Below are 27,901 nucleotides of genomic sequence, written 5' to 3' on the forward strand. Positions count from 1 at the left end.
TGCAAATTATTATTATTATTATTATTATTATTATTATTATTATTATTATTTTACATGTCGTTTACAAACATACACTCTGATAGAAATTCTACATTCATCTTTCTCTGGCGTCTGTGACCAGGTTAGAGTCAGATCCTAGAATATCAGGAGCTGATGCTGCTCAGCTGCAGGCTGCGTGTGCCGTCACAGTCACACAGTCGCCTGTTTTCCAGCGATGCTCTTTGTTATGCCGATCACATCATCGGGAGCCCTGCCCCCCTCTTACGCAGCTAGTCCCATCATCAGTCCTCACGGGGAATAAATCAGATCTATTAGGTGAGTCACAACTCTGAGGGAGGGAGAGACCAGCACTTCCTACGTCAGCGAGGTCGACAGAGAGGTTCTCCACTGGACAGCACGCACGAGGAGCAATGGTGAGGATGAAGAGACACCTCGTGCTAACAGGCTGCAGAACAGCAGTGTGACTAATATGTGAGGACACATTTTAGGTTCTCATGGAAATGGTTCTGCTGTTATGACAGTTTCACACAGTGCATCAGGTTACATGAATCACATTACAACAGCATAATATCATGGGTGGGGGAGTCGCTCATTTCTTCCCTTTTTTTTTTTTTTTATTAAGAAAAATGTTCAATCCAAAATGAAGTGCCTCAGTTGGTCCCACAAAATCTAGCCTTCGTCAAGGCTGCAAGACATTTATATTTTCTGCACTGTTTTATAATAAAGCAGATGGTTCAATGAGGACAAAGAAAGATTTAGAAAATGTCATCACACATTATAACATGCAGCAAGGTCGTTTGACATGATGGCAAAACAAATAATTACACTTTACGTGCATACTGGAAGAGAGAAAGAAAGCTGTTCAGTCCATGAGTTCTCATGAAACATCAACTCTAAAATCATCTCCAGATTGGATTAGCTGCAGCAGCTGCAGTTTTCAGAATGGATTAAAAATGTATCAATCATTTTATCAATCCAACCATTCTTTGGTTGTAGGCTCGAGTGCAAGGATTCGCTGTCTCTCTTTGTTTTATTAAATATTGTTAGGTTTTGTAGCAGTTTGTTGAACAAAACAAGACATTTCAATTTCAATGTGAAATTTCTTTCTTGATCTTTGAGACAGGAGTTTGACAAAAAAAGAACATCAAACACATCGCAGTTCTGCTCAGTGGGTGGCATTTGCTCAGACAGTTGAAAGCTCTCCAAAAAACTAGCTAGTGCACAAGATTTTTATTTATTCTTTTTTTTCTGTCAAAGAAAAGTAACCAAATTTGTGAGATTTTAGACTAATTGAATAATCAAGAAAATAATCCTAATAAAGTTGTAGCTCTACTTCAGGTTTAAGCCTGATGTGTAAAACCTTTATATTTTCTGTATTATTCTTAATGTCAACAATTTCTATGAAAACACAAAAATCAACAATGTGTCGAATTGGGGTCATTTTGTGCTCAAATGCACATTTATGCCAACAGGAGGATGTCAGTGGGATTCACTCAAAATTCTGTCCATGTTTATTATGTCACCTAGTAAAGCATTTTGGCTTGTTGATCTGCTTTTAATAGTTTTTAGACAACAAACTAGCTCTATGGCACAAAGTGATAAGCTATATTAGACTTTGTCTACGTAAACAGTGCTGCTTAGTTGGATCAATTCATTGTTGGCTTTGGTCTTTTTATAGGATTTGTTGGCGATGATAAAAATATCACCAGACTTATCTTTCATTTAGTAATACAGAGCGAGTATATTCCATCCTGCTGGGATTAGGAACAGGCAATGCCACTGCTGTTCAGTTTCAACTTCCACCTTCACAGCCTCAACTCTCTGTCACTGAACCATCTGTCTAAAAGCCTGAGAGGCTCCTATGTCAGTCTTTTTAAGTATCATCTGTCAGTCTCCCCCACAACACAATCCCACCAGTGATACAACCCTCCACTGGAGCCCACAGAAGCTCCTGGATACCATCTCCTTGATTATGATGCGTAACAGGGACAGATGAAAATAACAAAGGTGAAATATGAGTATAAAAATGCTTGATGCACGTACTTTCAACCACTATGTTGGCTGTATTTTCTGGTTGTCCCATCTTTTTTTACTTTTACAAGATAGTGTGCTATCTCCAGATCTGCTGATATGATGATAATCAGAGAGAAGGCTGCAAGCACAAAGCCATTATACGAATTATAATCATTTGTTTTTTTTTACATGATCAGCATTCTTCCTCCTGTCACCAAATACAAACACTCTCACATACACATGTACCCTCATGATGATTGAGACAAGAAGGACACTTGAGGAGGATATAGTTTAAAAATGAGAGGAATGGGTGACAGAAACTCTATCATTATCTTTCTTCCCATCAAAGTGCTTTTGTTTTAAAGTTAAAACTGTACAGTATTCACATACACATCGTTTGGACATACAGTAGCATGCTGAAAATTCACAGTTAGTCTGAAAATATTTTTCTAAAGATGGGCCTATATTTTCAAAGCTATGTGATGAATGCATTTCATTTTAAGAAGGGTACCAAAAAAAAAAGGGGGTGTCACATGTCACATTGGTGTCACAGTGGAAATTAAGGTCTGAATGGAAACACTGGAAGAGACTGGCAGTCAGAAAGGTACTTTTGTTCTTCAGAATATATGTTTGATGATGCATCAGTTACCAGACGAAATTTATCTTGAAGATTTGTCCAAATGTAAAGGACACAGAGACTGACCCAGTGTCTAACACATGATGACATTGCTGTGGACCATTTTGTTCAAGTCTTTGGTCTACACGTAGTGGATCTGAAATAAAGTTGATGAGGACAATGGCGCTGTTAACAGGTTATATTGGGCTGAAGCCAGGTGAGGCTGTGTGAGACACGGTAAGCACACGCTCCGATCCTCCCTGGCTGAGCTTCTCTGCACTGCGCAGACCGCTGTAGAGCCTCTCTTCCACTGACATGACCAGCTTGTCTGACAGGCTGTCCTCTGCCTGCAGGGAAACCTCTGATAGGATAGCTTGACTGCTGTTGTTGTTCCTGTTGTCAACTCTTGGATCCATGTAGCTCATTTGTGCAGTCACAGTGGTCAAAGACTGGCTAGTTGTGCTCTCTGTGTCCTCGTTTGTAGAGACTTGGCAGCCATTGCCCTCTCCACCCGACCCTGCACAACTAGAGCTGCTCTTTTTTGCATCTGTGCCTTCGCATGTTTGGTTGGCTGCACTTTCAATGGCATCCCCGGCAGCTCCTTCACTTGATGGATCCTTGTTGTCCGTGCTGTCTTTGGCTGCCTCCTCGCAAGCTGCAACCTCACTGGCTTCTTCGTCAGCAGCACTCGCAATGCGTGAGAGTGTGCTGTGATATCTGGTGTCCAGAGGGTAACCGGCGCTGTCACCCCTTCTCAGCGGAGTAAACCTCTGCCTCTCTAAAGATGGGGAGTACCTACCCCCAGTGCCTGACCCTGGGTCGCTGTATTGCTTGTGTCTCTGCCATTGCTTCCGGAGGTGAACTCTAGAGCGGTGTCTGGAGCGCATTGGAGAGTCTTGCTGGTCGAAGCGGGGGTCATGACGAAGGAACTCGTTGAAAAGAGCGTCTGTCTTTTCGTCAATGCTGTAGTCACGGCGGCGGAGGCGGGGTCTGTGAGGACTAGAGGGCTGTGGGATTGGCTTCATCAGTGGAGGCATCAGTTGTGGTTGTGAGTCTGGAGGTTTCTGAGGATGAAGGGATTTTAGAAGTTGATATGGTTCTTGATGTGTAAGAGATTGACTGCTAGTTTGAGATCTCCCCTTTAGTTTCTCCTTTGTCTCTGTGTTGTCTGCCATCTCATCCTCCAGCTCCTCCTGAAACAGCTTGGCCTCAATGCTCTCACACACTGAACCTTTTCTCCCAGAGCTGGTGAAGAACAACCTTCTCTCAGATGCTGTCTTCCCTCTTGGGGCTCCAGGAGTCCCAAAAAGCCGCATCTCCTCAGGGGCCCTGGATGGCGCTTCAATGGAGGCATAGCCACTGTCCATTTGAAGAAGCTTACGATTACCTGCCTCATTCTCTCCACTTCCTCCAGCTCCACTTCCCGTCTCACTGTCCCCTCCTGACGCTCCTCTGATTCCTCCCTCCAACACCTCTCCCTCCCCTTCTCCTTCAGGGTCATCATCCAGGTCTTGGGACAAGCAGCTGTCCAGGCCAGGACGAGCTCCTGCACCACCTAAGGATGAAACACTGTCTGCATCACTGCGGATAGACTCCCGATCTGTGCTGCTCTGGTCTGATGAGGCATATTGCTCCAGAGAGGCTCGCAAACTCCAGATGTCTCTGTACAAGGATGGAGGAGCCTCTGAGCTCTCCTGGCGAATCATGAAGGAAAGAGACGAGCCTGAGTCAGCCCTTCGTCTGGCCTCAGCTCCTAACACCACATCTTCTCCATCATCTACCTCTGCCTCATTCTTTTTCCTTACATCTGCTGTTATACCCTCTGTCTTTGTGTCTTTAGTTTTTCTCATGCCTTCAAACCTTTCCTTAATGGCAGCTTCTTGTTGTGCCCCAAACAAGTCATCATCTTCCGTCGATTCTAGCTCGACCCCCACTGCACCCGATCTTACACCTGCATTCAGTTTTGTCCCTCTTTCGACTGCTGCTCCATTGGTTGTGGCCTCCTCTTGCCTCTGGGCACGACAGTCATCTGTTGGCACACAGGGTTCCTCTCTCCTGGTGCTGCTGCCACCACCTACCTCCACCATGGCCTCCAGTTCTAGTCTGCACAGATGGAGAACAGTCAGTTAATCAGTAATTCTGGGAATTTTATGTTGCAAGTCATGGGATTACAGGAGGGGATATACCTGCTGAGGAAGACTGAGGATGTGGGCATTGTTGCGGGGTGAGACAGAGACTCTGCAGAGAGGGACTGGAGGCCGCTGGTCAGGATGGGAGTGTGCGGAAAAGATTCATCTTGGAGAGTTAAAGAGTCATCATCTGTGTGATCGGTGGTTTCACTTGCTGCTCTCTGTCTCTGGAAGGGCCTTCTCTTGGGTGATCCTGGTAGTAATTCACATGAAAAGATAGCTGTCTACTCAATGTTCTTCACCTTGTCACAAGCAGGTTTTTTTTATTCACATACAGTTCTTTTTCAAAGTTAGATATTACACACAAATCGGAGCGTAATAATCCATTTATGACATTTATCCAAACCTTTGGCATCCAGACTGGCAGCCCGGTGACTGCTGTCAAATTTCCACCTCCTGAAGTAAGGCCCTGCCCCCTCCAGACTGGCGTGACGCCGCAGTTTAGAGAAGAAATGTAGAACTGAAGTCTGGCCTGGAGCTTGAGTCAACTCTCCTCTCATCCCCCTTTCGCTCTCAACCTCTCCCCTATCCCCGATAGCCTCCATCTGACAGAAGAGATGAAGGGAGAGGAGGATGGAGGGAGGTGATGAGACATTTAGGAGGGGTTGAGGCAGACAAGCTGAGATGAATCGTGACGGGCAGAAGCAAAGACCTCAGGGGACAACAGTTTGTCATATTGTCACACAGCTGCAGTGATGACCGATGTCACAGTGCATCAGTAGGTTTGAGCCTGTGGTGGCTGCTTTTCACTGCTCTGTTTGAGTGACATGTAGATCAGGCCGCACTCAAGAACCGATCTGTGTGAAGGTATTTTCCCAGTATGAAAGCAAGCTTACTAAGCCTTCGATTGCTGGATTGAAAGCAATTAGTGGCAGTCTTTTAGGAAATGTTTTCTGTTCAATTAAGTAAAAATGGTGTTTCAAGCAGGAAGCATGATAAAGATATCAATAATTATCTAGCAAGCATCTCCTCCCATGATCAGAAAGCAAAAAAACAACACTAATAGTCATGATCGCGTAGCAGCTCTGTAGGTATAGCGGTTCTTTGAGTTAGATGCTAATGTCATTCATGCTGCTGTTTAGTAAGTTTACCATGTTCACTAAGTGCATCAAAATGCTAATATTTGCCAATTAGCATTATTATGCTAGATTAAAAAAAAGCAGAGCATCGCCAAAGTCATTACAGTTCATCCTGAGGGGAACATGAATGTCTCTAACAAATTCCAATGCAATTAATTCACTAGTTCTTAAGACCACAAAAGCCAAACTCCAATGATCTAATCTAACTATCTAATTATCTAAAAATGTTGCAGTGTCTCTTGAGGAAAAGTCAGGGGATCATCAAAGTCATCAGTATTCATCATCCAGGAGCCATGAATATTTGTAGAAAAATTTCATGGCTTCAAATTTCATGGCTTCAGAAGATTTTGAGATATTTAAGTCTGAAGTAGTCAACTGGCCATCCAACAGACTGACACTAGCATCCATGGGGCCATGCCACTAGCTTGGCTAAAAATGTATTGACCTGTATTATGAAATGATCTTTTTTTAATTCTTGATACAAAGTGGGAAAAGGTGAAACTCACTGTCTGGGACCGTGTGTGCTGTGTTTTCATGGCAGATGAGACCTGTCTGGGTGTCTGGTCCAGGACGATGGAGTGGTGTGGGTCTCCTGGCAGACCTCCACTGAGGCTCTGTCCTATCCAGTCAGGAACTCTCTCAGTGGGCTGGAGATTAGAGATGATTAGAGATGAGAAAACAAACCTGATTTTGTTGTGTTTGTATATTTAAATTAAAGTCAAGTTAAACTCTGCTGCAATGATTCAACCACAGAGATATATTTTACCTGGTAGATGGTGAGAGGCAGTTTTGGAGCTGCGGTTTCATTGATGTTGATAGTGCTGCTCTCTGCTGAGTCACACTCCATGATGGTAAGGATCTTCAGGTCACACGGGGCCGGCGCCAGGTGAAGGTGAGTCAGCCGGGCCTTTTTCAGGTGGTGGAAGTCTCCTTCAGTCAGAGTGTACCTGAAGAGGAGGGTAAATCATTAATCATCAAACAGCTTAACCAAGTAAGATGTAAAAAATTTGCCTTCAGCCCAGATAAACTGTACCTGCGTCCTTTGTTCTGAGTTGTCTTCTCCTGTTCGTAAAGTGCAGATTCATTGAAGGAGACTCTGCGGCCAGTAGACCCAGTGGAGACAAATCGCTCCGACTCTCCATCATGACAGCTTGAAGCTGAGAAAGCATCTGATTCATCCAGACGAATGGTGATTTCTGAGTGACAGTGAGGACAAGGACAAACCGAAGGAGAGAAATAATGGAGTTAGTGACGACAGCGGACCAGGATACATATATATCCTATATGAACTTATAAAAGATACACAGCTCTGACCTTGGGTGGGCTGAGAATCCTCAGCATAAGTGGTGTTTGTCTTCTCAGGGTCATCACTGGCTCTGGAAGAGGGAAATTAGTTTTACTCTTTGTGCTCTTTCACAGAAACAAAAATGCCTCGTCACATCACAGCCTTCAATTTCATATTCATGAGAGCTTTAATCCACTGCTGTCATAATCCCATTGACTCCTGTAATCCCCGTGTGTTTGCAGACGAACCGGGCCTGTCAGTCCCACGCAGTGTGTCATTTAGTATAGTAGGCAACACCCACCTGGAGTAGCGTCGTCCACCCATGCAGCAGCGGTGACAGAAGAGGAGCAGCAGGGAGAGCAGGACCAGCGTCCCCCCGGCAAAAACACTCAGCAGCACCAACAGCAGCACATAGTTCTCCACCTGGCCCGCCGACACAGGCACATCCTGACGGGGCACAACCAGGAGGAGAGGTTAGGACCCTAACAGTTCCACATTTAGCCAAGTACTGTGCTACTTGGGGGCAGCACAACAATGTGTAAACACAACACTGACATATTATTTCACACCTTATAAATATATTACTGGTATGTTAGCAATGGAGACACCAGAGTTTGCCCTACTATTAACCAGCTGGCCTGATTCTCATCTTTTAATGAGCTGCTCATCTTGATAAATGTGATAGTGTCACATTTAAATACTCATATTTGTAGGCTTTAATATACCCCAGTTTGGTAGAGTAGTATCCCAAAGATAATTTTGGGGATCAAATTACTTTTGAGGCAAAGTTAAATGTAAACCAAATATTACTCTTCTTGAAGGTAAGAAGGTACATTTTGGCAGATCTCTGGTAAAATGTTCCATACTTTTTTAACTGAGTCAAACAAACTACTGGGAAAAAAAAATATGATAGTGTGCCATAAGGTCAATGGGGTAAATGTAAATTTGGCCAGTTACCAGCTGTGATGGGTACATGGCTTTTGGTGACAAATGATATTAATATTAACTTGTGTGCTTGTGTGCTTTTGTGTGTTTTATCCCTCCCTCAAAAAAGAGGAGAAAATTACCTGAAAGACCTTTTCCCACTGCACCAAGCCATCACCATGCATACATACATGTCAGACAGTGTTCCCTAACCCCGTCCTAACTCCCCTTGCATTATGAAACAACATAAAAGTAGAAAGATTGTCCTCACTGAGAAGAATAAAATTTAAAAATCTTCTATATACAGGAGTGATTAACCATGTCACTACAAATACCGGCCACAAATACCTGCTGTTCACAGTCATCTTTTATTGTTTGAGTTGCACAACATCAATTTTATTTGCATTGCTCGTATTCAGAGGCAATAGCTCGAGGTCATAACTCACTCACTAATAGCACAATAAGGTGGAAGCTTACACATCTCTGTTGTCATGTTTTGTTGGGACAGTAATTGATTCGTTTCCCTTTGAGCTTCATAGCAATGAGGAATCTCTCTGTCACATTACACTGTCAGCTAAGCGCTGCAATATTTAATAAGGAGTGGAATTAACACTGAAAGACTTAAGTCCTTTCCTCCTCACAGTGATTCTTATCCACACACACACACACACACACACACCATACATCCTGCCTGCTCTCTCTCACACACACACACACACATAGAGACAACACAACTGCTGTCCTCTCGACTCTCTCTGATTAATACTCTCAGTCTTGGCTGAGTGAGCCTGAGGATGCTAATCGAAACGTCAGCGAGACCCTTAATTCAATTTCCCAGCTCTTCTCAATGAGGGGGAAATGAGGCCTCCACAGGCTAAAAATGGAAATGGGAGGTGGAGGCGGAGGAGGAGGAGGATGCAGACGCACATGAGCGATCCCCACACCAGACTTTCCTGGCTCTTCTTCCAATATTAGTTTCAAAAGAGGGTGAAAATAATTGGGCTATTTTCACCGTCACAAATAGAATGTGCATCTATCGCAACATTTAGAGTTATGTAATTTATGAGAATGTGAAAGGTTGTCATTGTGCGCTGCTTTGGAGGAGCTCCTCAAGGAGCACAGACCGACCTTTAAATGAAAATGACCTTAACAGGAGCAGCAGCAAAAAACCCAAAGCCTATACTGCTGACTGGATGTACACACATTGAAACTAACGATTATTATCAATTAATCTGCCTATTACTTTTACAATTAATCATTTTGTGTGTAAAATGCTCATGGTAGGTTTTTGGGTTAATTCTCTCTTTTGTTTGAAAAGTTGAAAATACAAAGATATAGAGTTTATGAGTCGATGACATAAGACAAAGAAAAGCTGCAACCAGAACAATGTTTGACATTTTGATTGAAAAATGACTGAAATTATTCATAATAGCTGCTGTTTAATTTTCTGCCGTTTGTCTACTATCCATTCCAGCCATGACAGACGTGCATATAAAATGGAGACAGGTCCAGAAAAATAGCAGAGGTAGAGGTGCATTAGAAAACAGAGGGTGTGTGTGAGAAAGAGCAGAAGCAGCTGATTTTATGATGACTCTGCTCTCGCTGTAAACGTACTTCCGCAAAACAAAGCATTGATCAGCCTGTTTCAACTTCAATCCCAGGCTCAATCTAACAGCAGCAAGTCGCTACACGGAGGAGAGAGTGCTGCTGAACGGAAGGAGCTGCCGTGTTTCTGCTCACAAAATCAGAAGAGGATGACAATTACGTGTGTAAGAGCAAATGAAAACACCCTTGTTGTCCCCTTTTGATTCAACCTCAAACCTGCTTCAAGCCGGAGCATGTTAAACTGAACATTATGTCCCTTATACATTGAGTACATTTTTACATTCATGTGATGTGTGGTGGCCTACATTCAGTTGAAGCCTATGGGGAGATATAATATATTTCATTTGAATCTGTGTGTGTCTGTGTGAGACTAACGGCGCCGTCGCAGCATGATAGCAACACACACACACACCTCGATACACCCACAGTTGTGTGCATGTGTGCGGCACACAAACACGCACACACACACACACACACACAGAATTTGTCAGAGCATCTGTAGCTTAATGAAATCTGCTGTTTTTACAAGCTCAGCCAAACAGGAAGAACAACACAATCAATCAGCTGAAGCAGCGAAGCCTCTCGCCAGTCTTCAGGCCATGTTTCTAACACACTCAGTAGATGCGAACAACAGTCAATTCTCCCTGCGCACAGACAGCTTTAACTGTCAGATAATCACTGCTGCTGGCTCAGATATCCCCCCTGTCCTCCAGAGGCTGCATGGCACACAAAGCCAGAAGCACACACAGTCCTGGTTTTGAGTCAGGTCCTCTTTAGCGACAGATCAGGCTGCCCTCCACTACTGCTCCACCTGGGATATAATACCAGCTGCTGGACCGCTGTGGTGTTAACTCAGCTTGTCTGTCTTCCTCTCTTATTTTTTGGATACCTATTGGTTGTTGCTTTGGTTGAGGTCCAACCTGACACGTAAAGCATTGAGGAAGAATTGTCTTTCACCAGACAACAGACACTAGCCAATGTGAAGCTGTGGACAGTATGTGTTGATGGTGTCTGGCAGAGCGGAGGGGTGGACGCAGCAGTACTCACAGTGGAGTTCTCAGTCAGACTTGTCAGAACAGGCAAATCATTGCTCATGGTCCAGGTCAGCGTGAGTGAACCCTGCAGAGGACGAAGAATGTGAGGACAAAAACACATCAGTGAGCCACAGTTACACATGGTGACATTTTCTTTCATTACGATGACACTGTAGTTAACTCGCAGTGAATCCCACATACACCGTGCTTTACCCTGTACCCTGCTGTAAGTAAGTATGAGACCACAAAATATGTATTAATCCACAGCTGAAAATAGTCCCCCAATAAATGCACAGCTTGAGCAAAAAATGTACGGTGCCCAAATGTTTTTGAAAATGATATAGTTGTTTTTTTTTTTTTTGTAAGAATTATATCATCTGTAGGAGCCAATGGGCTTGGGGCTGAGAAGCACAGAGAGAGTGGGGAAATTGTAAAGTATTGAGGGACAGACGAACCTATTTTCATGGGTGTTGTTGACCAATCACCAACCTTCTCCTTCAAATTTCTTGTTTGTGTATAGATATAACTCTAATTCTTGCTGCAAACGCAATCCCACCATATGTTCAGGTTTTTTAAATTCATTTTTCCTTGTAGATGGTTCAACATTGAAACTCCATTCAAACTTAAAAATGTTCAGCTCAGTTAAGACATTACTTAGACATTAAGGCATTAACTTTTTTGATATATTTCATAATTTCCAAAATAATTATGTTTTTCTGACATTTTCTCCCATTAAGATGAATGGACGGAATGTTTTCCACAACTTTTCATGCATTTTTCAACCCGTTCCTCTCAGTCATACTCTCAGCCTCCATGTGAAATGTTAATACAAACAATAGTTAACACGAAGTAAAAACATCCGTGGCACTTTGCCTTTAATTTTGTTTCATTTAAATACATTTTTTTAATGTATAGATTGTGGTTCATAATACTTTCATAAGACTTAATGGACAAACATATTAATTTCTTCATCTTGTTTTTTGTCATAATCTCTGCCCTATTCAGAAAATGAATAAAAGCAGTATTCTGTTTTCGTTGTTCAAAATGTCATTTACAAATTTCTCCGGCAGTGAAAATATGCCAAGCACTAATTCAACACCAATTCAACAGTTATTACTTTGTTTTGTATTGTCTTCCAATAGATAATGGCAAAGGATAATATCCTGACATAACTGTATAAAAGTTTTAAACAGTAAATATAATCTGCAGCCTTGGATCAATGTAAAGCTTAATGTAGTTTCTAAAACTTGGATAGGTTTTGCATGATCCTGTATATTGGTTGTACTGTCATGAATGCAGCTTCACTGAATGGGAGTACATCCTGCATATGTACAGAATTCATTCAGGTGAAAGATGTTTCATGTACAATGTCAGTATGTTGTGAAGCAACTAACGAATACTGGCAATCTTCATTGATTCTTCAAGTTCATCACAGTAAGATGTCCTGTTAGAAGGCCAAGGTTTGCAATATTTAGTTCTCTGTAAGGGAAACGAGGCAAAACAGCTCTAATGTAGACCTGCTTACCTTTATCTGGGTTTTACCAGATCTATGTGGATCTAGCAAGTTCTGTACTTTCCTAATGGAACTTGATTAGCATTTTAGAAAGCAACTCTAACATGCAGATCTCAGTGTATTAGTGTATCCTAAATCATACAGTAGGCTTCAACTGTTGTAAAAAAAATTGTTCATTTTCTAATTAATATATCTCAACTTTTCTCATTTCCCCGTCCCAGTGGAGAATCATCATGAATGGGAATAATTGGGATTGTGATTTGGTAGTATACAAATAAATATTTGACTTGACGTGAGACTGTTTGGTGGTGGTGACAGTAAAACTGTATCAGAGGTAATACATACATACATACAGTATGTAGTCATTTCAAACTATCCTGTAGATAGATTATAGTGAGAAAATACCCTGAGGTCTATGCCAATCATGTCTATGCTGGTAGAGAACAGCTTATGCCGCTGGCTGAATAGTGGTATGTCACTATGAAATGGTGTATGCTGCTGGATCAGTGTAGAATGGTATAATCGGGGCCTTTGATGAAACATAAGCGCAAGGTTTAAATGTAGGAAGAAATTGGGGGCAAGCTGCCCCCCCCCACCCCCACCCCCCCCCCCCCCCCCCCCCCCCCCACCCTGCAGCTAGCTAGCTGGCTGAGCGCAGGGCCCTGTGGGGGCAAGCCAGCCACCTCCCCATCTTTCCATCGCTTCATACTACCTCAACTGCTTTGTCATACAAATTCAAGTCAGCAACGCAGTTTAGCTTCAGCTTGTGCAGACTCCAGCAATCCCATGGCAATTTCTTCAATTTCTTCTTCTAGTTAATTATTAATGGTGTGACATTCACATGGATAACACGTGACCACCCCTAATTACAAAATGAAGTGACATATTGTCCTCACATATATATCATCAATTTCCCAATTCACAGATAAAGCATGAGGTGTCCCCACAGCTCATCTGTATGTGTCCATGTGTGCTCACACATTCCCTTTTACCAGGGGAAGACCATTTATGATCGAGGAGTTATGTTCTAATATTTCAGACAAATTACACATGGTCACTTCTTTTAAGCTTTATTCTAATATTCTTTGATGTCTTCATCTCTAAATGTTAGTATTTAGGCAGAATTTTGATGCGTCCAATCCCAAGCAAAGGCAACCCTGATTAGATCACTGGGGTTATTTTTTCGCAGAGTTTAGAAAGCCAACTTTTTAAGTCACAGAAAACATCACACATCATGTTTCCACAGCCTGGCATAACTCCTCACAATGAGTGAACTGATCTTCTTGTGTATGACTGGCGTAATGGCCCTTTAACATATCGACGTGACGTAAACCTGACTGTTGTCTGGGCTGAATGCTGTGCGTTACATTTCAATGTGTCTAGAGACTTACTGCTGCTGAAGATGGACTCTTACATCACAATAACCAAGAATCCCTTTCAATAAACTCTGATCTGCGCCTGTAGACTACTTTCCAATCTGTGTAAAATTTACCATTTCTGTGTTACTGTATGCACACTGAGACAGAGACAGTCGTCAGTTTTAAGAGATGGAGAAAAGCAGAAGAGCCAACAGTATGGTTATTGACACATTGTGCGGCTTGTGTAACATCAGTCCATGATTGCATTCCTTACACACGCTGCTAACGCTGCCACACATTCCCTCACCATGTGAGAGTCATATATTATGTAATATCTCAACAGCTCAAGGTAACTTCGATGAGGACAAAGCTCTGAATAGTGAGAACGCACACACACACACACACACATACACTGCACATGTTAAATCCTTGTTCTGTTCAATTATCTTCAGTGATGCTTCACACATGGTCAGTGTCAGCAGGTCATTTCGTCCTTGTTTGTGTGTGTGTGTGTGTGTGTGTGTGTGTGTGTCTTGGGGAGTTTTTCTCTCACTCAGACCATGCATATTGAAACACAAGAGCAAACAGCAGATTAATTAACATGTTTTACGGATGGCGCATGAAAAAATACTGTTATTCTAGAAAATCTGCCTTTTTTCTTCTTTAATTTATGTCGTTTTTGTTTTTTGTTTTGCTTGACACGACCACTGTCTTTCTTAGGACAGATCTACTGCTCAGCACAACCGTCTTCATTTTACTGATTAGGTAACAAACAGTTAAAATGGTTGGAAGCTACCTCGCATAAAAATTAAATAAAATTATACATTACATTGTTCAAGCTTTTCATAAAATGTCCTTGCTGGAAGTCTTACATTTTCCTTTTCTTTCTTGTTACAGCCTGACAAAGCCTGAGTGATAGTAAGAGCAGCTTTGAAAGGTTTCAGAGCAGACGTCCCTTTAAAATAATTTCACTATATTAACAAACCTGTATGTAAAAATGACACTGTGAAGGAATTCCAATAAAAAAAAAAAAAATACACCCATCAATTTATTGAAATACTGAGCTACTTGTGTTTTGTCATTTTTCTTTTTTAAATCTGGACAGACAATGAGTCTCCACTTTGGCACATTATGTCAGTCAAAATAATTCATGCTAATCTGCTGCATCCGTGTTGCAACAATGAACCTGCAGTTAACACTGCCACTCCAAACTCGGCAACACTGGCTTCCTTTATGCATTTCATGTACAGTATATGTACTATAATAGGCCGTGTTAATATGTTAACCCATGGTCAGTCGGTCATGGCAAACTCATGCTGTCACGCCAAATATTGTTCAAACCCACATAGACATTTTTTATGTTAAGATCCTGAAGTTTACAAAAATACCTAGTTCTGTCTAAATCTGTCTGTCAGAAATGATAAAATGTTCCATTTGTTGAAATGGCACAGCCATAAAAACACAGAGTCTTAGGTTTGAATGATTTACACATAATACACAATATGTTATAATGTCAGACAGTGTGGAATAAGATGATTTTCCACCCTACTTAAGGATCAAAATAGAAAGAGGAATGAAAACAGGAGTGTATGTTATGCATTTGACATCTTTTTTAATCATGATAATTCTGATTTGGAGAATAAGGGCTCCATAAAGCACCTTTATTGATAGCATATTTTGTTTTTTTTTTATATTGTTATGACTATTTTAAATAATTATACATGTATTTGTTGTAAATTTAAAATCATTCAAGCCATTCATTTATAGTAACTTCTTTCTTGGTATATTTTTGAGCACATTTAAGTTGTAGACATAGTAATAATAATAATAATAATAATAATAATAATAATGGTTTTCACTGAAAATCTGTGATCTATAATTGTAAGCTATAATTAACAGTTGTGACCTCTGAGCTTCTCCAGCATTTGATTAAATATTGTAAATACTGAGAACTGAAAACACTGACCCCGACTGGTGGAGAAAATATGAATCCAAAGCGTGTGTGTGTGTGTGTGTGTGCGTGTGCGCTTTAGTTTCCAGGGTCTAATGACATATTACATCCTCACATCATCTCCCGCTTTCACCACATACGTCAGACAGACAGACATCCACATAGCTCATTCAATGACTCTATCGGGGGTTTGTAGAGGCATAAACCCTGACGTGTGACTGGATGCTGATGTGCTCCAGATGTGCTGTATCTTACGGTCTATGCAGGCGGTGTTGAGGCAGCTTCCCTCCGCTCTGTGGAGACTGACTACAGCGACCCGCTGCAGCCGGCGGCGCTCAGCGGCAGCAGCATCAGCAGCAGCAGCATCTTCTCCTCTCCTCCGAAAACCCGCGGATCAGGGCTGTCCCACATCTCTGCGTCGTGTGCTCTTAGCCTGCGGGGAATAAATCACCAGAAAGTCACGCAGGAGCCTGAGCCTTCATGTGCCGGACACGGGGGCTCCGCCGTGGCCCCTGCGCATCAAACATGTCTCACTAAATAAGATGCTGCGATTTCTTTTTTTTTTTTTTTTTTTTTTTTTTTTGAGAGCCGGCTGTGTCACCTATCCCCACATCTCACAGAATGAAATAGTACCACATTACACCGGGAGCACGCCTGCGGGTCCGTCCACTGCTCCTGGTGTGAGCCGGGCAGAGGTCGGACTCACCCGGCTGGAGACTCGGTCGGTAGCGGTGCGCAGGCAGCCTGCCCCGTCTGCATACTTTAATCCCGGCTTCAAATAAAGACTGGAGTTATGAATGAAACCACACGCGATTAGACACACCCACCGCCCGCTCCCGACGCACCACATGACCGCCACTGATGATGATGACGATGATGGTGGTGGTGGTGGTGGTGGTGATGTGAAATGGAGGAGAAACCCCGTCCTCATTCACAGCGGCTGCTCATGAATGGCGCCTGCAGACAGGGCGATTGATCGGTTGTCAGATTATTGCTAGAATCGGAGTGGACAGATCCTAAATCTATTTTTGGATATTTTCCTTTGCTGCTGTTTTTCAGTCTTTACAAGTTGCCCGAAGATGCAAGAGGACAGATGGGGGTGTTGTGGACGTTTTTGTAGTCTCTCGTTTCACCACCTGGTGGCAGCGTTGCACTGCACTTCTCAGGTTGAAGGCGTCTCAGATGAAAGTTCTTCATGCGATGTTTTTTTTTTTTCAAAGTCAAATCCAGTCCAGACCTTCAAGGGCCCATGACAAGACTCACAGAGGACCCTCCAGCTGAATAAAGAATAGTTCAAATTCTCTCTAATTCAACGGAGGTCTTTTCTACAAAAAGATTTAAGAGAAGTGATCAGATCTGCCCCAAAACCTAGCAGGTTATTCCCTGAACAGAATCATAAACATTTCTCAAAAAGAACTAAAACTTTCAAGTTACTAAATCATTAAAAGCTGTTGTAACAGTGGCTCATGTCGGTGTGTGTACTGTATTTGTTGGTACTTGTTAGTTTCAATTTGAAACGGCTGTTACTCTTTGGTGATGCAGTTGGTTTGTTTGGCCACAGATAATTTCGGCTCATTGATGTTCTATTTGGTTCTATTGGTTCTATTGTCTCAAGTTGCTTAAACATCGAATTGTTCTGCTCATGATGTCCAACATGGCTGACATGACCCACCTCTGTTGGAGTGTTAGTTGAGAGTTTACAACAAGTCTTTGCCCACACGCTGTAATCTAAAATACTTCTTGCGGTCATACCGTGTGCACTCCTCTGTGGTGTAGGAAATGAAGGCTTTGCACAAACAGAAAATGCCTCAACAGCGAAGTGGCAGGAGGTCTAATCTGTGCCTGTACGATAACAGAAAGTGGGCGGAAGGTGAGGCTGAAGCAGCAAACTTATTAGACATCTGTTTTATCTTCCTGCACAAAAACTTTCCTCCAAAAAACTTGGTTGAGTGACAGAAAATAACAGCACACATGAGCAGTTTAATGCCAAACCAAAATGACCTACATATATTCACTCGCTGGAGTTTACCAGCATTATTAAGTCTGCCGGAGGATGTAGGTGTCACAGTTTCATTTATACAGAAGACATGTTATTGATTCAGGAGTGTGACCGTGTCCCATTTGCCCTGTCTGTGTAAACTTTCCTGTCTGCACAGGTACATTTTTGGGCCATTTTGAGCTCTCCGGCCCCTTCCCCCCTTGCTTAAGAGGGTTTAATTTACTCAAAAGGCCTGAGAGTCCTCTTCTGTGAACATAAACACAGCATATGGGCTTCAAGGACTTGTGACTTGTTTATACAGTTTAGAGGAAAAAATGTTGCCATTCTGGACAGACTGTACAAACTTTACAGCTGTGTGCTTTTTATCTGCAAACTTATACATATAGTTATATGAATATGTTTATTATGTATAACTATTGTATTGATACATTAATAATACATAAAGGCAAAAGTGACATTTTCTTTAAAAATCTTGGTAATCTAAACAATGATACTGCCTTTTCATAGCTCCTATAACCCCCCCCAACAGTCAAACCTTGTTTTGATCAGTGTTAGCATCGCGCCCAGGATGTGATATTAAATCGTATATGCTACTACACAGTGAAACAGTAGTACAAGTAGAGAAAAATTATGAAGTTGGTCAACCCACTCATGAAAGCACCTAGTTTGCTAACATTTGTTTAGCACTAGCCACCATAAACTACTGGTCAAACCAGGAAAAGCTGTAAAAACAAAACCACTGAGTGAACTGAATCGAGCAAAGGTGCGTTGTATAACTTGTGGATTTGTAAGAGGAGGAATGTGTTGTTTCTTCTTTTAAAAGCTTCATAGTCTCATTTTAAGTTATTATGGAACTTTTTGGCCCAAACAACAATCAGGCCTCTTAAAGACGATAGCTACAGGCCTATAATGTGATTGTGCAATTAAAGCTTTGGTCTGGAAGCTGCTGAGATCTCCCCACTTCCGTATAACGAAGAATCTTAATATGTTAAGTTGGATGATTTCATTAAATTCGCTAATAATAAACTCATCCACAAGAGTCTAAAAGTCCTTAATTGTTCAGTGACATGGTGAAACCTTCTGCTGCAGTGACTCTGTGTGTACGTGGAGAATTGTAAGATGCCCATTTGTAAATCCTCGTTTGGACAGACAACTTTCTCTGTTCAGAGGATCTGTATGTGGAGTAACTTATCCACTGAAGTCAGCTTTTAAAGAGGGATCGGTAATGTAGACATGAAAGGTGCTTGTCATTGAGTTTTATGGTACTTTCTGTGCTGTTTTTGTATCTTTGTGTTGAATTTGTGTACATGCAAAAGCCCCACTGGGGACTACAAATGCTGTGGTATGTGGCACTGGTCCATGCTGCATACTTATCCTGATAAAAATAAACCTTAAATAATGAAATAATACTTTGGGGTCTGCTGTTCTTTACAGCGAATGGATAAAAACAGATGGGGGAGTTGATGGGTAGAAATTCATTAGATTCAGATATAAACTAAAGCATTTAAGATCATGGAAGAGCTATAAATACTCTCCTCCATCTGTGCGTCTGTGTTTTCAGGCAACCCGACAGCCATTTGATGTTTTCTCAGTCTATCAGTGAGATTCTTGTTGAAATATTCAGGACAGATTCCTCACATACAATTATTTTTATCTCAGAAATTCCTGTTACTGTATGGTGTAAAATACCAGGGATTTGAAACATCTGGGAAATGATGCCAGGAGAGGCCGGGTAGGGGTGGGAGGAATGTGGAGGAGAGTATGAACGCAGTGTGTATATGTGTGTGTGTGTTGCTGGATGGTTGACGTCAGAGCTGCGTCTGTGCATGCTCTGGAGAGCAGGACATCCTGTGGAATTGTTCTCGGCAAGGCCTGAAGAATGTAAAGCAGCAACCTCTCCCTTCTCGCCAGTCTCGGTGAAACGTCGGTGACACGCTGCCATGGAAATGTTGGGGATGAGAGAGGGCGGGGGAGGCTCAGGGAGGGAAGGATCGCCATCAAAATCTCACTGGGACATTGAGTTCCTCTCATCACTTAAAAGGAAAAAAGACCAAAAATGGATCAGTGTGGGATTCCTTTTAAATTCCAGTGAGGTCAATGCTCTAAATGTCATTTTCTGTGTCTATACGTGACGGTATCATCGAGGATGAGCATATAATTGTGAAGCATGTCACAAACAGGGATGAAAATACTGTCGAAAAACAAGGGAAACAAAGCAGAAAAGGAGAAAATGAATAGATGTTTCTCTCACATAGTGTGCAGGTTGATTGTTTTCAGACAGAAAAGACACAATGAGGAAAACACTACATGTCTGCATTTAGGAGAGTGTGGAGAGCAGTGAGCGTGGGGGGTGAGGTGAAGAAGAGAGGAAGGTGATATGGGAGTGGAGTGACGCAGGCTGGATAAAGCGGGGGTGTTGTGGGTGCAGCTATTTTTAGCCGGCGTGAGGAGACACATATTAGCTGCATTTCACTGCCCTCTCCGGCTTCCTACGTCACTTTACTCCAAGCTGGTCCTCTCCTCCGCGCATCATGTGACAGGTGCAGCTGGTGCAGACCCTGCCGTGGACCTGAGGTGGGGTACGAATACTAAACAGCAGAGGATGTGAAAGACTGCAGAATGCCAAGGGGGACTGCAGGCTCTTCCTGTGAGCATCTCTTCTCACCGGCTGAACAGTGAGCTTATACACCACCCATCGACGTGCATGTGTGAAGGACTGGTCAGGGTGTTTCCCCCGCCCTCAACCATGTGACCTTCAAAAGGATCGAAAACGTTCTTTCAATCCTCTTTGAATTCATTGAACTTTATCTTAACCCAGATGAAATGAAAAAAACTTAAAACATATTTTAGAATTCATATTTGTGATTTTGAGGGCTATATAAATAAAATGCACTCCACGTAACTGTTCATTACACACCTCAGCAACTCCATTGCACATATATGTAGCTGGAAATAAATATATAAGACTAAGAGCTTGTCTTCATTGCTCATTTTCATGACAACAGTTTAAAGTGTCCCAGAAATGTGCAAGAATATATGATGCAATGTATCTTATTAGTAGTTCAGTGACTTCCAACTACATAAACATACTTTGGAGTGGACAGATGTGTAATTACAAGTCAATCCCATTTAATTTATAAAGCACAAAATCACTCAATCAAGATTCTGTTAGACTCCACTAAAGAGCTGTTGTTCAGTATCGATGCTTCCTGTATTGCAGGTCCAGTTGTGCTCATACTGGTTTTATGATCAGTAGGATCAGGTTTCACAATCTAAAGTAGGCAATACTGAGGTTTTTAGGCCCCACAAATAAGCTTACAGATGAGTTAGTGATTGATATTAAAATGTCCCATGCCCTGGGATTTTTCTTTTAAACATTAACTGTGTGTCATGGCAGAAAAACTCAGCTCGTGTGATGGGGTGTTATGATTATCATAGGAAGTACAATCTAAGTAGATGTGTTTCTGATGGAGAGTATAAGTCACTAGGTTATAGTCACTTGTGCACAGATATTGTTTAATTACTTTAGGGAAGCTTTGACTCATGAGAATAATCATCAGGCATTTGAATTCAATTATTATTACGATTTAGTCTGTCGTTTGATTGAAAGAGAAATGAGACACATTTGGACTTTTTGACATGATGACAGCCTGTACTAAATGTTGTGGTGCTGTACAGATTGCATCATTTATGAATGGGGAGTGAGGTACAAAAGAGGGTGGAGCCCCGCGATGAAACAAGCGTTTTGATTGGACAGTACAAACCTACTGGTACTGCGGACCTCGCTGATTGGCTGTGTGTCTGGATGGGCGGGGCCTACACTGAAACGGTTGGGGTGTTTTACGCTCGGTGGAGTAGAGCTGCATCCGCCACGACTAGAAAGAGGAACTGTCACAGCCCGTTGTGGTAAAACCGTGCTCTAATCTTCGTTTTTAAACATCCAGAGATGCTTCACACTCCTCCGAGGAATGAGGAGCAAGACTAAAAAGACAAATAGTGTCGCATCTGGACCTTTATTGATTCTAGCGACCAGAGTCTGATTTTAATTTGGACGTTTCACCGGCAGCTGAATGGAGCAGCAACAGCGGGGTCTGTTTAGCTTCACCCCGGCCATATCTGCAGGCTGCGGGGTTGGAGTCTCCACCGCTCAGTCCGCTATGCGTTTGTCCATCACCTCGACCACCGGCAGCCCGGTGGAGCTCACTGTCCCCCGAGCAGAGACTGTGGAGGGACTGAGGACACGGATCTCCCAAAAACTTAGACTGCGAACACACAGGATCCTGCTCCTGCATAAAGACAGGTGAGCTGGCATGGAGACACTGCATCATGGTAAATCATGAAGTCACTTTAAAATGACTGGCCTCATGTGTGTTTCTATTGCACTGAGTGACTTGGATATGATTTGTGAATTAGGCAGCTGACTGCAGGAAAACTGATGGACCTGGGTGTAGCAGATGGGAGCAAACTGACCCTGGTACCTGTCATTGAAGCTGGTTTAGTAGTAAGTAAACCAATGCACATCTTATACTTACTAACTAGTACTTAATGATATTTCATGGAATCAGACTTCACCGTTTGTGTTGTTTTGCTGCCACAGTGCTCGACTGCCAGAGCTGAGAGGACCGTGATGGACGTTTTGGAAAGTTTATCAGAAGCTCAGGTGAGAGTTTTATTTAATGTCTTCCTACTAAGTGTGTATAGTTAGACACACTTGTTAGGAATGAGAATGGGAAAACAATATTGTCTTTGAAGAATTCTGCACTGATGTGTGTTTCCCACATATTTTGTTGGACAGATGGTGCATGTATCCAACATATTGACTTTTCATGTGTTAATGCACTCCATCCTTCATTTTATCTGAAAAATTCAAAATGACCAAAGTGTGAGTTAGATTGTTCTCACTGGACAGCGACGTGTATGATTCAGCTGTTTTAGGAGAAGGAAACCGCACGTATTTTTGTTTTGCTGTCTTTAGAAAAACATGCAAACCTGCATCCTGCATTATGCAAACATTATTGCACCATGTCATTCACAAAGACAATGCACAACTCATCTGATTCATGACACACTTCACTTGAAGTGTGAAGAAAAGCAGGGCGCTTTGGATTAAAGTTTATTTAAAGTTATAATCCTCAAGATTTTCATGAAATCACAGCCCATTTAGGAAACTATTTATGGTCTTCAGTTTTTTCTACAATAGCCATTCACAAATTATTTCTGTATATAGCAGTTTTCATTGTTACTGGCAAAGATTTCACATAAAACAAAGCATGTATTTTATCCAATACATTCACGATGACCTTCTCCTTTATTAAAACCACCTGGGTTTGTTTGGCTGCACTTCAAACAGACACAACAGCAGCTATTGTTTTTCTTAGACAAAGTACCTGCTCAGTTAGTTATACTTGCTGTTACCACCAGTAACCATGTGTGTAACCAAATCCACCTGGACTGAAATCACAAGGATTATTACTGTAAACCTGAAGTGTTTCCTTCCTGAACATCCTGCAGATCAGTGACTTCCTGTCTGGGCGCTCACCTCTGACCATTAATCTGGGAATCGGCGCTCACATGATGTATGTGCAGCTTCAGCTGTCTGCGCAGGAAGTGAAGAAGCTGCAGCAGGATGGGGATGTGAGAGTCTGGAGCAGCAGCAGCAGCAGCGAGATTCAAACTGGCCTGTCGATGGCCGGCAGCGTGAGCCACCCTGGCCCTGCCTCAGCCTCGTCTTCAACCAACACCACAGGCTCCACTACCTCACTACCTGCCTCCCAAACCTCCATCCCGGCCATGGACACTGCTGACTCCACTTCCCCGATCCAACTTGACCCTCAGAGGCCCAGCTTTAACTCAACACCTCCCACCCCCCACTCATCCACCAATGTCCCTGCTGTGAACTGTCGTCAGCACTCATCTCTACCTCAATCCTGTCACCCTATACACACATATCCCCCTCTTCTTTCAACTGCTTCTTTGCCCTCTGGTTGTCCACATCCCAGCTGTCCACTAGAAGCAGCCACACCAGTCTCTTCACCTGTTCCTCCCGGCTCCAATCCTGCACCCCCGAGCCCAGTACCAGCCTCAACCTTCAAAAAGGTTAGTCTTACATATTCACATCACATTGCACTGTCATCAGTTCACCACTATGTACTGTATTATTAGCAGGTATAAGTTATATAACTTGTAAAACAAGCCAGTAAAAAGTTTAAGAAATATCCAATGTTTAATAGTTCTACTAGTTCTTATGCCCCATCATGGAAGGTGAAAAAAGGAGATAAACTTTTCCGTTTTCTTTTACAGAGTAATGTTCATACTTCACCCAATGCAGAGCTGTGCAAGCAGCCAGGAGCAGTCATAGAAAGTTTTGTGAGCCACTCTCCAGGCGTCTTCTCCGGGACGTTCTCTGGTAAGTCTTCCTTTGTGTGTGAGCAGCAGTGGCCTGAGGACGACAGCACAACACAGTGAGAAACAACAACAGCAGCTCAGTTAGAGCTCAAGTTTGTACTAGTCCCCATTTTTCATCCTCATGCGCTCTCTCTCTCTCTCTCTCTCTCTCTCTCTCTCTCTCTCTCTCTCTCTCTCTCTCTCTCTCTCTCTCTCTCTCTCTCTCTCTCTCTCTCTCTCTCTCTCTCTCTCTCTCTCTCTCTCTCTCCTGCTATCTTCTTATCCCATCAGGCACTCTGGCCCCTAACAGTCAGAGCAGCATCAGTCACCCTCGACGTGGCATCGCCATCATCCTCCAGATTCTCAATGACCTCCTCAGAGCTGCCTACTACCACCAGGGGGCACCACCCACCCTCCCTCAGCACTGCCCTGCTGTAAACCTTCCAGTCAGCCCAGTGCTCACAGCTGAGGAGCCCAGCAAAGCAAGAAGCAAACCAGCTGTGACCCAGAAGGCAGAGCACTTCAGTAAATCTTCAGGTCAGCTTGACCCTTAACCCCAACCCTAACATGCAGTTGTACACTTGCACACAACAGGAATACTTCCACGGTTCAGGTCGACTGAATCTATCATATGTTCCCTTTATTCGAACACTGGATATATCTCAGAGACAAGGCCTGGAAAATAAGAGTGAGTGTAAACACACACAGTGTTTCAGTCTCTTCTCTTCAAATCAAACATGGTCTCATTTGCTCACAAGAGAAGTCTAAGGGGTTTGAATGATACTGGCCAAACTTTCAATGCATCAAATATTTATTCACACACCACTGAATGGAGCGTGAAGACTGTTATTATCTTTACATTTGGGAAACCCAGCGCTTTGTGTGTGTGTGGGAGTCAAAACACACTATTAATTTCCAGTTCTTTACTGTTCTATTCCCTTCCCTTTGTTACTTCTTAAATACTTTTTACATCAATTTATTCTCTTTTTTGTTAGTTTGTTTTTCTCGAGTACCCTGCGTATTTAGACTCTTGGACCTACAATTTAGAACTGCATTTTCATTGTCTACTGTAAAGCACAGGTGTGTTATCTTCCACATCAGCCATTTGCCCTGATAAAGGATTTTACATTGTTTTCTCCACTTTTTATTCTTCTAAGAAAAAACACACACACAATATATATATATATATATATATATATATATATATATATATTTTTTTTTTTTTTTTTTTTTTTTTTTTTTTTTCTTATGATAAAATTATTAATGACAGAACACAGTAAACAATACATTTATTTTTGTGTAGAATGTGTAACATTTTGTTATTTCCTCTCACTCCTGTAGGTGAGGAGACTCACCCCCTCCGCTCAGCCAGAGAGGAGGATCAGACTTTGCAGTGTAAACTAGAGCGCCTCCAGTTTTTGATGCATCAGCGGCGCCTTCGCAGGCGGACTCGCAGGAGCTCACACCTCTCACAAGCGTCTCACCCATACCAACATCGTCACCATCGTCCCTAACCTCCTGATCAGACCAGATCCACTCACTGTGACAGCCGTGGCGCCTTCCCTGATGAATAGAGGGAACCATCGTGGAAACCAGAGCTAACCACCTCTGTGGAACAGTGGAGTGCACTAAAGGGATCTGAGAGGGAGATGCTATGTTGCCATTTTATACTATGAGTATTTCTGAAGAATGTAAAAGATCTGAGGACCCTAGTTCCCGTGGTTGTCATTGCACTGAGCAGGTTAATCCATCTAAGTCCTTCTCTCAGTGGCAGTGACTCTCGTTGTTATGTAGCATATGTCACAAAAGATTCCAGTGTCTGTTTTCATGTTATACATCTCTGTGTTTTGTACAAAGACCTCTTACTGTATATTTGTTTATGTATTCGATGCCTTAACCATATATGTCTTGAATGTAAAGTGTATGTTTTGATCTGTGCGGAGGATGTTTCACATATGCAATAGTGAGATGTAAACGCAAAGAAGGGAAAAATATGCAAAGAATAAAGGAAAAAATTGAAAAACCTGGACATACTGTATCTGCTACAGCTTCATTGAGGTTATTTAACCCATATAAATATGCTCACACAGTATTTGGCATCAGTTCTCTCACAGGCTGCATTGCTCAGTTTGATACAAAGAACTGATCCTGTAAAAATTCTTGCCATGAAAAAACAAAGGTTTTTAATCACCTCCCATCAAGTCATTAACCCCTACATTTTACAACTGCCATATCTCTGTTTGTAACATGCCTAATGATTCACAGTGTCCCAGGTACTCAACACTCTGTTCAGGGTCTTTACTACACAGATACACAGCTGATCTCATCATCATCTCAACAGCTGTTTGAGTATTTTGTTCATCTATTTGTTTGCTGCTTTGCCCGTCAAAAATCAACAAACTATGACTGTTGTATCTCACAAATTCCTTGCTCCTCATTCAAAGATATTCACACCTTCACACGAGGAAGCTGTCCCCTACAAACACAAACACACGAGAGAGCTCGCCTTTATGCCTTGCTTTAGGCAAATATCTTTGGGCACTGAACAAGTTGACAGTTGCACATTGAAACCAAGTGCAGACTATGAAACTTTAAAAACATCTTTCGTTCCAGACTGGTGATATGAGGGTGCACAAACAACACGTATGCATTGATCACATCATTATTTCACTCGACAAAACAATTAATGACTGAAGCAAATTGTCAAAATGTTCATTTAAAACACACAAAAAGTGACTGTGGGGCAAAGTGTGCCAAGTTATACGTAATTATGTTACTTGGAAGCTGGAGAAACTATTTTGATGCTCAAGCCCCTCAGAAGCCAGAGCTGGTGTCTGTGCCCAGAGGTAACATCTGTTCATTTAGTAGCTCCTGATTTAAAGATAAACGGATGCATCATTTGTTTGTCATAAATTTGGCAGCTGCTACTTTCAGTTGTAGTATGCATATTGGTGGGACAACTTATGAAAAATGAATGTTCTATAAAATATATTTAAAGAATCTACAATCAGGTTTTTTGTTGTAGCAGTTCAGTACTTTTATATTACTTTGGGAAGTTGGGGGGAGGTTGCTACCATTTTTCCAACTCAAGGGGAGGGAAGAAAATATAAAGAAAATCGCACAATAAGATGTTATATAACTTGCCATGTAGATTTTTATTTCAAGGTGCCACAAGCCAAAAAAGATGAAGAACCATTGCTCTCGACGCTGAAACACTGCTTCTCCTCAATGTATATTTAACACCAGGAAGCAGAATGTGAGCAGCAGTGATGCGCAGCCAACCTGAATACCTTCACTTCCTCAGCTGAACTTTTGCAATTTTCTCTGAGACTGATGACTCATGAGGATCCTTTTTAAATGGGTCTTAAAAGTGCCTCCCACAACAGCACAGTGACCAGGTGGGTTGAGAGGACAGCACAGCACCTGTCCTCGCTGTTGACGTACAGCCTCGTCTTCTACAGTCTCCTCTGGAAACCACATGGCCTGCTCTTTCATCTGTGGGTATGTTTATTTATTCAGCCATACAACAATGAACAGGACATTACAGAACCGCAGCGTAAATGTCGATGTCATCGTACGTAGAGGTCTGCAGATGGTGATCAAGTGTGCTGAGCAGCTGTAGCAGCACGTGAAAGGCCAGAGATCTGACCATAGTTGGTAGATGTTTTCACTCTCAGGATGTTTGGACTCATATGACCGTATCCTAATGACTGCGCTGCTGTATATCCAGTGCTGATGAAGGTGGACACCATGCTGGAGCCCAGTGAGATCAAATGACATGATCCTGGCAAGCTTTTCCCTTCTGTTTTCAGTTTTTTTTTTAAATGCTAAGCTAACTAGATGCTGGCTGTAGCCTCATATTTAGCATGAAGACAAGAGAGTGAAATCGATCATCTCATTTAATTCTCAGCAAGAAAGCAAATAAGCTCATTTCCAAAACTGTCAAACTAT

The 27,901-nt window shown here is 42.3% G+C and overlaps 2 protein-coding genes across 2 annotated transcripts; one reads left to right on the forward strand and one right to left on the reverse strand.

Moving 5' to 3' along the window:
- Window positions 1–34: 34 nt before the first annotated feature.
- On the reverse strand, window positions 35–16,360 carry LOC139628739 (voltage-dependent calcium channel beta subunit-associated regulatory protein). Its single transcript, XM_071490746.1, has 11 exons — window positions 16,274–16,360; window positions 15,823–16,000; window positions 10,759–10,830; window positions 7,484–7,629; window positions 7,212–7,273; window positions 6,931–7,093; window positions 6,664–6,844; window positions 6,404–6,544; window positions 5,165–5,363; window positions 4,816–5,011; window positions 35–4,732 (listed from the first exon to the last, which is right to left on the reverse strand). Exons 3-11 carry the CDS (start codon window positions 10,804–10,806, stop codon window positions 2,827–2,829), a joined length of 3,042 nt encoding a protein of 1,013 aa, XP_071346847.1. The 5' UTR covers window positions 10,807–10,830; window positions 15,823–16,000; window positions 16,274–16,360; the 3' UTR covers window positions 35–2,826.
- A 5,065-nt stretch (window positions 16,361–21,425) lies between these two features.
- Window positions 21,426–25,979, forward strand: LOC139629619 (midnolin-like). Its single transcript, XM_071492357.1, has 7 exons — window positions 21,426–21,866; window positions 21,980–22,067; window positions 22,164–22,226; window positions 23,078–23,662; window positions 23,867–23,972; window positions 24,242–24,487; window positions 25,292–25,979. Exons 1-7 carry the CDS (start codon window positions 21,637–21,639, stop codon window positions 25,462–25,464), a joined length of 1,491 nt encoding a protein of 496 aa, XP_071348458.1. The 5' UTR covers window positions 21,426–21,636; the 3' UTR covers window positions 25,465–25,979.
- Window positions 25,980–27,901: the final 1,922 nt, after the last annotated feature.

This window comes from Trachinotus anak, unplaced genomic scaffold (genome assembly GCF_046630095.1).
Source record: "Trachinotus anak isolate AG129_WGS33_773 ecotype Australia unplaced genomic scaffold, CSIRO_AGI_Tana_v1 ptg000012l, whole genome shotgun sequence".
Lineage (NCBI taxonomy): Eukaryota > Metazoa > Chordata > Actinopteri > Carangiformes > Carangidae > Trachinotus > Trachinotus anak.

What these genes read in the sequence shown, in the direction of transcription:
- LOC139628739 (XM_071490746.1), bottom strand. Translation starts at nt 10,806, where the DNA reads ATGAGCAATGATTTGCCTGTTCTGACAAGTCTGACTGAGAACTCCACT. An exon ending in GGTGGACGACGCTACTCCAG is followed by an intron (nt 7,274 to 7,483) that starts GTGGGTGTTGCC and finishes TCCCTCTTCCAG; the next exon opens with AGCCAGTGATGACCCTGAGA. An exon ending in TGCCTCTCACCATCTACCAG is followed by an intron (nt 6,545 to 6,663) that starts GTAAAATATATC and finishes TCTAATCTCCAG; the next exon opens with CCCACTGAGAGAGTTCCTGA.
- LOC139629619 (XM_071492357.1), top strand. Translation starts at nt 21,637, where the DNA reads ATGGAGCAGCAACAGCGGGGTCTGTTTAGCTTCACCCCGGCCATATCT. An exon ending in CTGCTCCTGCATAAAGACAG is followed by an intron (nt 21,867 to 21,979) that starts GTGAGCTGGCAT and finishes TTTGTGAATTAG; the next exon opens with GCAGCTGACTGCAGGAAAAC. An exon ending in CAGCCTCAACCTTCAAAAAG is followed by an intron (nt 23,663 to 23,866) that starts GTTAGTCTTACA and finishes TTTCTTTTACAG; the next exon opens with AGTAATGTTCATACTTCACC.